This window comes from Brassica rapa, chromosome A08 (assembly GCF_000309985.2).
Source record: "Brassica rapa cultivar Chiifu-401-42 chromosome A08, CAAS_Brap_v3.01, whole genome shotgun sequence".
NCBI classification, from domain to species: Eukaryota; Viridiplantae; Streptophyta; class Magnoliopsida; order Brassicales; family Brassicaceae; genus Brassica; species Brassica rapa.
Window position 1 is genome coordinate 2,786,625 of NC_024802.2, and position 11,148 is coordinate 2,797,772.

General features: G+C 27.3%; 1 protein-coding gene across 1 annotated transcript; it reads right to left on the reverse strand.

The window, feature by feature from the left end:
• Positions 1–7,592: 7,592 nt before the first annotated feature.
• Positions 7,593–10,715, reverse strand: LOC103832948. Its single transcript, XM_009109058.3, has one exon. The coding sequence runs from the start codon at positions 9,140–9,142 to the stop codon at positions 8,081–8,083; it is 1,062 nt and encodes a 353-aa protein (XP_009107306.1). The 5' UTR covers positions 9,143–10,715; the 3' UTR covers positions 7,593–8,080.
• Positions 10,716–11,148: the final 433 nt, after the last annotated feature.

Here is an 11,148-nt window from a genome sequence, read left to right on the forward strand (position 1 = left end):
ATTCTTATTATGATCATATGAAACCAGAGTTTTTTTAATGTCTTTCACATCACGCACATGAATTTTGGGCACTTACTATTTTGATTCAGACCCACATTTTACTAAATTTCTTCAAGAATCTAATATATTAAAACATAAGTCATGACTTGTTTCATTTATGATTCTTTTTATTTGGACCATCCTTAGAAATTTTATTAAATTTTACATAGCAAGTTGATGTTGAAGAATAATTATCTTGGTCCAAAAATGATTATATTATCATCTTATATATTAAAACAAAAAACATGACTTTTTTTATGTATGATTTTTTTATTTGGACCATCCTAAAAAAAATTATTAAATTTTACATAACTTAATTATAATATCTTTTTAAAAATTATTTTTATTTAAAATACTCACAAATATCTTAAGGAAAAATCTAACAAAATCTTTCAAATATCTTTTAGAATCTTTTTAAAATATATTTTCGAAATTTTTAATTATCACAAAGTATAATTAGAAACTAAATTTTAGTTTCGTTTTGATTGTAAAAAAATTAATAATAATATAAAATACTTTTAATAATATTTTATATCAAAACAAAAGTCATGATTTTTTTCATGTATGATTTTTTTTTGTTTGGACCATCCTAAGAAAATTTATTAAATTTTACATAACTTAATTATAATATCTTTTAATATCTTTATTTTTATTGAAATACTAATAAATATTTTAAAGAAATGTCTAACAAAATCTTTCAAATATATTTTAAATCTTTTTAAAATATATTTTCGAATTTTGTTAATTAAAATTTTAATTATCACAAAGTATAATTAGAAACTAAATTTTAGTTTTGTTTTGACTGTAAAAAATTAATAATTATATAAAATACTTTTAATAATATTTTGTATGAAAACAGAAGTCATGACTTCATTCATGTATGATTTTTTTTATTTGGACCATCCTAAGAAAATTTATTAGATTTAACTTAATTATAATATATTTTAATATATTTATTCCTATTTGAAATACTAATAAATATCTTAAAGAAATGTCTAACAAAATCTTTCAAATATCTTTTAGGATCTTTTTAAAATATATTTTCAAAATTTGTTAATTATCACAAAGTATAATTAGAAACTAAATTTTAGTTTAGTTTTGATTTAAAAAAATCTAATATATTAAAACAGAAGTCATGACTTGTTTCATGTATGATTTTTTTATTTGGACCATCTTTAAAAAATTTATTAAATTTTACGTAGCAAGTTGATGTTGAACAGTAATTATCTTGGCCCAAAAATGATTATATTATCATCTTATATATTAAAACATAATTCATGACTTCTTTCATGTATGATTTTTTTTATTTGGACCATACTAAGAAAATTTATTAAATTTTATATAACTTAATTATAATATCTTTTAATACTTTTATTTTTATTTAAAATACTCATAAAAATCTAAAAGAAATATCTAACAAAATATTTCAAATATCTTTTAGAATCTTTTTAAAATACATTTTCGAAATTTGTTAATTAAATTTTTAATTATCACAAAGTATTATTAGAAACTAAATTTTAGTTTAGTTTTGATTGTAAAAAAACTAATAATTATATAAAATACTTTTAATAATATTTTATATCAAAACAAAAGTAATGATTTTTTTCATGTATGAGTTTTTTTATTTGGACCATCCTAAGAAAATTTATTAAATTTTACATAACTTAGTTATAATATCTTTATTTTTATTTGAAATACTAATAAATATCTTAAAGAAATGTCTAACAAAATCTTTCAAATATCTTTTAAAATAGTTTTAAAATATATTTTCGAATTTTGTTAATTAAAATTTTAATTATCACAAAGTATAGTTAGAAACTAAATGTTAGTTTTGTTTTGATTGTAAAAAATTAATAATTATATAAAATACTTTTAATAATATTTTGTATCAAAACAGAAGTCATGACTTCTTTCATGTATGATTGTTTTATTTGGACCATCTTAAGAAAATTTATTAAATTTAACTTAATTATAGTATCTTTTAACATATTTATTTCTATTTGAAATACTAATAAATAACTTAAAGAAATGGCTAACAAAATCTTTCAAATATCTTTTAGGATCTTTTTTAAATATATTTTCGAAATTTGTTAATTAAATTTTTAATTATCACAAATTATAACTAGAAATTAAATTTTAGTTAGTTTTGATTTTAAAAAATAATTATATAAAATACATTTAATAATATTTTAATGATAATAACAATTTTAAATTGATTTATTTTTCAAAATTAAATTTAAGACGTATCTTAAAAGATGATTTAAAAAAGAAATATTCATTTAAATTTCTAATTTAAAATTAGAAATTCTTATCAATTTAGCACAAAAATAAAAAATTTTAATTTTGATAGGTGATTTTTTAATTTAGACCACTTAGAAATCACACTTTTAAATGTTTTTACCATGTAATACAACTAATTTACACCTTCTTTCATAGATGAAACATTTGATATTTATTCATATCGTATATATAAGACTTTATTCTATTATTATTAACGTCTGTGTATTCCCTTAAGTTAAAAAACAATTCAGTTTATTATTTAAACAACTATACTAAATTAGTTTAAGTAATAACTATACACCAAATTCTCTATTATGTAGGTTTCAACTTAATTTAGTTTCTACATATGTTTCAAATTTAGAAATAAAACAAAATTATGTAAATCAGTATTGTTACATAATAATGTTTTCAAAATAATTTTTGTCACAAAAATAAAAAAATATAAATTTTATAATCAATACTATTAAAAGGGAAGGAGTCCTAAAAAATCTACTTAAAAAGTTGTTTGGCCTATCTATTGCTATATATTATTACTTTTGTCATACAATTAATTCACACAAAATATTACCGATTGTTTTAATTCTTATAGCATATGCATTAAAAGTTATCTCATTAAAAGCAGAAAAACCGTTACAAATGGATTTTAACCTTGTGACATTTTTCTTTGGCTAACCTTTAGTGTATGACACATTAACAAATACATTTATTAGTGCACACACGTTAGTATATATACATTTCCATTTTATAATCTGAGAGTGTAGAAGAATCCTAAAACAATCTCACTTGAAAAAAAAAAGATTTCATCTATATACATAGTTATATAATAATAGTATAACTAAAATTATGAAAATTTCATATTAATTTCAAAACTCACAAATGTAAGTTTAATATAATCATTACAAAACCTATAAATTAAAATGCATAACATATATACAATGTATTTACTTTATATGACAAATCAAATATTTTATTTAATTGTATATGAGACGTTTTATCAGATTAAAATATTTTATTTATTTAATTATTAAAAAGTATATGAGACGTTTAATCAGATTTTTAGAAAATATTCTCACATTTTTCTGGATTTTTACTGGATCAATATGTGTCAGGTTCACGGGTTAATGGCGGGGTTTTAGGTTTTATTAGATTTTAAATTAATGAGCTTTCTCATTGAATCGAAACCAGATTAGATACGGCCGGGTCTAGATTAGTTATGAAAATACTGCTTATATTTTAATTCGTTTATAAATCACATATGTACCCAACTAAAAAAAGTTAAATAATTTGTAAAAGTACAATTTTTTTTCACACTATCATCAACATTTGGTTTCAGTTTCGTTTTCTTTGTTTTTGGTGTTGGGGTTCTAGAAACTTAGAAATTCTACAAATATTTATAAAGTACGGTTTGGTTTCAGTTGAGTTATTTTGGTTTTTACTTTGTTTGCAGTTAATATGCAAAAATTCAGGTCCAATTTGTTTGCAGTTCAATATGGTTTTTGGTAATTTCGGATTTATAAGAAAAAATATTGGATAATTCGGGTTTGTCAGTTTAAATATCGGGTTATTCAGGTTGTTTGGACAAAAATATCAAATAATTCAGATAATTTTTAATATTTCTAATAAAAATTTGGGTAATTTACTTTTTGGGTAAGTCGGTTATAAATAATATTTTTAGATATTTGGCTATTTAGAAATTGAGTATAATTAATATTTTTAGGTATATAATTTATATTTTAAAATTTTGGATACTCTCGGTTTTTGGTTCGGTTTTGGCTTTATGGTTCAAGAGATATTGGATCCACTCGGTTATAAATGAAATTTGGTCTACTTTTGTTTTTTTGGTATGGTACGGTTCGGTTCCTTGGTTCCAGATAAATATGGTCAAACCTATACTTTATTTTATATAGAAATTCATGTAAAAATAATTTTCTTAACTCCAAAATAAATCCGCGCTTTCAAAGCGCGGGTCAAAACCTAGTAATAATATTATACGCCACACAAATATTATTATAAAACTAACTAATATATAAAGCCAAATTATATTAATTTATTGATATATTTTATTGAATAATCTAAAATATTTTACTATTAAAGAACACCCGCACGGTCGTGCGGGTCAAGATCTAGTGTAAAAATTCGAAAGAAGGAGGAGCATCGTATACGTCGGCTATGGTTTAATAAATTAATAATCAAAGTTTTTTTTTTGCAAAAGAATATGACATGGCAATTTGAAAACATATGGTTGGCTGATTTTTTTTGATGATGTGGACAGCCTCTCCTTTCAAGTTATTCTCCTTTTAGTATAGTATAGATTTCCTATGTATGAGAATCGGCTAAAGAAGTTGGTGGTTTTGTCTGTGAAATATGCCAACCGGTTTAGTGTAGGTTTTTGGGAAGGTGTAAGTAGAAAACATGTTTGGTTTATGTGGGTCATGTTAATGTATGGGCAGGGTAGGTTTTTGCACAAGGAAATGTCCTTCTGTATTTGATAAATACTATTTGTGAAGTGTTTTGTGTATGTTTGATTAATATTTGTTATCTTTAGTTTGGTGATGTTCTAAGTTTTGATTTAGGGATTTTTGGATTTGTTGATTTCAATTTGTCTAAATTATAAAATATTGTAGATTTAAGAGGATTAACATTAACGAATTTTAATTTGAGAAGTTAATCACTAAAAAGATAATAGAGTGATTTTGTGTCATATATTTATGGTTAAGTAGTTTTACAAATAAAATATGTAATTTGTTTTATTTAAAGAGTATTGTTTTCATTAATGGTTTACGTCCAAATTTAACTATATTTCACATTACAAATTTTAATTTGGGGAGGGATAGGGAATGGGGATTTATTCGTTAAAATGCAATCTAGGTTATTCTTGCGATTCATCTTTAGCCGAATAACTTTATTACTAAAAACAATTTTTTTATTCTTTTAACTTATTGTTTATATAATTTTAAGATACTTGTATCAAATTGAATTATATCTATACTATTAAAAGGGAAGGAGTTTTAAAAAATCTACCTATGAAAAGTTGTTAGACCCTTTCATTAGACTTAACTATTTTTTTGGTCTCACCTTATATTTCTCTAACTATGCAATAGTCAATTACCTTATATTTCTCAAACTATGCAATAATCAATTACCTTATATTTCTCTAATTTAGTTTAACAATATATTCTAAATATATATATTCTAAATATATTGTTATGATGATTTTTGATAAGAACATATTATAGATGCGATTGAAAATTTATATTATTAAAAGAAAATATTTTTAAAAATATTTATAAAAGAATTTATAACATCTATATAAAACTCTTTATTTTTTATCCTACCATTAACTACAATAACAATAAATAATTTAAATAAATCCTATTATTATTTCTCATTTTGTATGATACACTTCTCTAATTATTTTTCTTATTATCATCCAATGTTATTGTTGTTATTCAATAACGTTATATACATCATATATTATGCTCAAAGATGGATATATAATATTTAGATATCAATTATTAAAATGAAAGCATATATCATACAGCATATTATATCATGTCATCTAACATTATATAATTCTAAATATTTACAAAATCAAATTTAATAAAAAAAACACTTTAGCAAATCATTTGTTAAAACAAAATTATATATATTTACGTTAAATTATTTTTTATTACATTAATATATTAGAAGTTTCATTCATCTCTTAAAATATTATTGAAGATTATTTTTTTCCTACCATGTAAACCAAATGCCGGGTCACACTTGATTGCATGTTTTTTCGAAGTTTGCATGCTTTAAATTAAAGAGTTTTCATTAAATCTAAACCAGCTTATGTACAAGTCATCGTGTTTACTGTTTCGACGACAGGTCCAAACTTGATAGAAAAATATTGTTCTCATCTAATTGAAAATAATTTATTTTAAAATAATAGACGCACTGAGTAAGATCAATCCATATAATTTTTTTTGAAAAAAAAATAATCAAACGATTAAAAATATAATTACATAATAATAATTTTTTTTGACATAATAAAATTTTGTAACATAATAATGTATAACAAGACTAAAATACGAATTCATATCATATATTTTTATCAACTGAAAAATAACCGGCACTTTTAAGCGCGGGTCAAAATCTAGTTTTGTGTATTATTGTAAGTATGTGATGTCTACATTTTAATCATATTTGACATGCTTAAATTTCTTGTTAACAATTTAATCATATAACATATTTTGATCAACGCTTCGAAATGGCGAAACTATTATCAAATTGTCAAATAATGTCAATATTTATTGTCCATTTATTTAAATGATGTAAAATAGTAACATTATATTTTTCTATAAATTACACCGAGTGACAATGTTACTTTGAAGTTTGAAACAATGTTCTTATTTTTATAAGATAGATGTGATATGGCATTTACAATTTAGCAAAAAAAAAAAAAAGATGTGACATGCAAGATTCAATGGTATGATACTTCCTTGATAATTATAGATTTTCCACAAATTTATTTAATAAAATATATTATCGTGTGATTCTCTGAATAAACTTTTGAAGTTTAGATTTATCCCGAAGTTAGATTAACTTGCAATCTAAATAAGATTTTCTCTCATTTTCCTCTGTTTCCTCTCTAAGATCTTTCACAAGGGAAAAGTGAGGAGATGAATCTTCTTGTTCTCACCGGTGGTGTTCCGGTGGTTCTGTTTCTTCTCCGGTTTCGGTCGGTGTCTTGACACCGGCATCGCATCTGCCCCTTCGATGGTCGTCCGGCTTCTGCCTCTGGTGCTCTCCCTTTCACTTTGGTGATGAGCATCCGGCTTCCGACTCTGCATCTCATTTTTCTCAGGTGTTGATGGCGGCACATACCGAGTTTTTTCCCGGATCCAGTTGAATCTTTGCTTCTTCTACTTCATCTCCGTGATTGTCTCTCCTTCTTCATCACTGGAAATCAGAGGTGATTGGATCGATTGATGACAATCTCTTCCTTGAAGCGATAGATGTGGTGATTGTGTTTCGATAGATGTGGTTGTGTTGAAGATTTCTCTGTTTGAGTAATCTTTCACCGGTCTGTTTCCACCGACGGTGGCGCTCCGGCGCGACTCTTCTCCGACGAAGGTGTGTTGTTCCTCGTCTTGACGCGTGTCTTCAGGTTGCCGGGCTAACGAAACACGTGGTGGTGAGTCACGTTTACCTTCTCTTGGGTTTTCCTTTTTTAGGATTACGGTCCAAAAAATTTATGTAAAGTTGGGCTGTTGTTTAGGCATTTTTTTTACTTGTAAAGTTGGATTGTTGTTCAGGCCTTTTTCTTACTTGTCTTGTTTTGGGCTTCGTCCTGTTTTAGACTTAGTTTTTTTAATAAAATTAGGTTAACTTGCGATCTATAACGGAAAAGTCGTTAGACTTGGATCGATTTGAAAAGATTCCGGTTTCTGAATATCTTCTTCTTCTAATTCAAATCACATAGAAACAAAATTTAAATTAAGCGCTATTTTAATTTTAAAAATTTGAGATAAGCCAAAATTTTAAACGTAATCCATGCAATTTTAGACTTTATATATTAATAAGATATTAATTCAAAGTCCAAATAAACACAAGACCAAGAAACGACAAAGGGATAATAATACATGCGAAACATATGCATTTTTCACCCCAATTATTCAAATAAAACCCACCTAAATGCAACCATCCAAATCATCTAAAACCCTAGCAAATATCTTCAAACGATCTTTTTTTGTTTGCTAAGATCTTCAAACGATCTTACTCACCGCCTGGCGGTTTCACGTTGAAAGAGCTCACGGTTAGGCTCGAGCATCTTGCAAAGACCAAGGTACGTCAAATAAAGCACACGGTTCTTAGCTCCGGTCCGGTGACTCCTTGAATGCTTACAGAAATTCTTGAGCTGCTCCAACGTACAAAAACCTAACGTTTGTCCCAAAAGCAAAAACAACCAATTAATCTGATACTTCCGTTCAGCTATCACCGGCTTCACCGCCTTGTCACGGCCACAGAGATCGCATCTCGCCGGTTCTGGATTTGTCCATATCGGAGGAGCTCGTTCTCTCATAATCCATTTGCCCATCACGAAAATATTCTCAACCTCCGAGAATTTCTCCCTTAGATTGTAACTCACTTGATACACTTTCTCGCAGTGTTTGCATTGCACCTCTCCGGTGATGGTGGTGATCTGCTTCGACGCGAGATTCTCCAAGCTTTGTATCCACCCTCGTTTACTCGTCGCCCATGGAAACGGCGGCGGGATCGTATCGTCATTACGGTTAACGCTGGACTGCGATCTGTAGCTACGACGTGACACAGCCCCGGAAGCTGCTGGTCTCATAACTGGTCTTGTCGGAACGAAAGATGACGATGGGAAGAGGTTAAACGACTGTCCGAACGGTGGCTGCATCGGTGTTGACGGTCTTGTCTGGTAGATAGAGTTGCTCAAATAGGGCGGATACGTCATATAATGAGACTGTGACGAAGCAAAGTACTGCGCTATAGAACCAGCTGTCTGCCACGTCGTCATAGGCGGAGCAAAAGGCGATGCTGGTGCTAGAGGAAGCGACGACGTCGTCAGAGGAAGAGCAAAAGGTGATGGTGGTGCTAGAGGAAGCGACGACGTGGTCATAGGCGGGATCTGAGAGGAGTGTGATGTTGAGCCCAAGCTTAGTTCAAGGGGAAGGGGTTCGACGTGATCACCAGCTTGTACGCCGTCGTTTTGAAGTTCATTTTGACGACGTCTATTCGTTGGCCGGTCGACGTCTTCCCCGTTGATCTGTCGAGCTCTTCTCCTCAAGTTACCTCTTCGGCTCTCGTCGTCCATGTGTTCTTGGAGTGAAGAGAAACGACGTAAAATAAATAAACAAATAAATAAGCTTAATTAGGGTTTCAGTACCGAACCAATGGGAAAAGGTTAAGCAGACAAAGGTGAATGCACAAGAAAACGACGAGAATGTACAAAGAGATAATGTGAGAAAAGAGAGAAAAGAAGGTGAATAAACACAGAAGAATGAGGATCTTTTCTGTTATGCAACTAACTTGATTTTCTCTCAATACCCGTTTCTTAAGGCATCATTAATTATTTTAGACATAAAGTTGTAGAAAAAATACCGTTTATAATTTGATTTTTTGTTCTTTTTTTTTTTGGAACACTCCGTTTATAATTTGATTAGAAATGCTTTCTGAATACCTTTTAGTTAGACTAGGTCGTTGTCCGCGCTACGCGCGGATAGTATTTTGATTTTTTTTTCATATTTTAATACTATTATGTCAATTATTTAGTTTTATAAAATTTTATGTTTTTACTGTAAATTTGGAATTAAAAATCTAATTTTCTTTTACTGTAAAGTAAGTTAATTTTTTTGAATCTTACCACAACACATTATACATGAAGAGAATATAGATGGTCTTTATATACTTATTTGGTGTAATATTGAAAATTTTGATGGTTTGTTTAAATGGTTTTTTAGATTATATATTTTAGGATTGATTTTCGTGACTATATTCTATAATTGTCTAAAAAAAATTGTTTGTCCCATATATACATCCACGTAAATATGGACTTCTGATAAATTTGTTCATTGGAATATTTAGTTTCACTTTCAACTTTATTCTCTTTTTTTTTTGGCACCCTCATGCTAGCTTGTGGGGCTAGCCAACTTGGTGCAAAAGGGTTTTCAAAAGCTGATCGAGTGCGCGTGATCGGACACCTTTTGCTAGGTTACGCGTACAGAATTTTAAAGATCTAGGAATATAAGCAATAGAAAGTTCATAAAATTCTTTAGATACAGCTTGTATTTCGTCGAGCTCCGAGTCCAACGCAGACCAATCTTCCTCCTTTTGAATGAGTATAACCAGTTGTTCACAGTCGATTGAAAGACCATCTCTATATGTCCAAACTTCAGTATCACTTTCATTACCCATAGCAAACCTTCGGCTTCCGCTTACAGTGGTGATTTGGTGTGTGTATATCGGCCCTTGCTCCAAACAGCATTGGGAAGTCACCATCCATTAACACAAAGCCAAGTCCAGATATGTCTCTTTCATTTATCCAGGATATCTAGCAGGGGCATTTCTTTGCCGAGGAACAGTTGTTTCCTTTACCTCAACTCCCATATCAATCTCCATAATCTCGTCTATACGTTGAGCTATCCTTAAATTTTATTCGCTAATGGAAAATACGTAATTCCTACGACACTATTAATGATTTTTTTTTGTAACACCGATACGGCAGACTTATGTTTGATTTAACAAAACTCTTATTTTAATTTTGTATTAAAGAATCAATTATATTTTATATTATCCATAATTTTAGTAAATTTGCTTATTTGTCATGTTTTTATTAGGTTTTAGCTAAATCATTGATTTATTATTTATTTTTAGCTAAGTCACTAATTTATTAATTTAAAAAATACCATTAATTAATATTATATATATTATAAAATGAAATTTATTTTAGTAATATTAAATTTTTTATTTAATATTAAAATTTAGTTAGTTTCTCTTATTTGTCATATTTTATTAGGTTTTAGACTTTTAGCTAGGTTATTGATTTATTATTAATTTCTAACTGATTCGCTAATGTGTTAATTAAAACAATACCCTTAATGAATTTTATATATAATTAAATTTTGTTTAATCATATAAAATTTATATGTTATATTAATATTAAATAATTGATTCTAAAATAATATAATAAAATGATCAAAAGTTTTAAAAATCAGATAATTCTTATATATATTTTGTTGCTATATGAAAACAATATTTTTATTATAAAAGGTAAATAGATACAAAAAATTATAATTAAATATTATTCAAGAAAAAAAATTT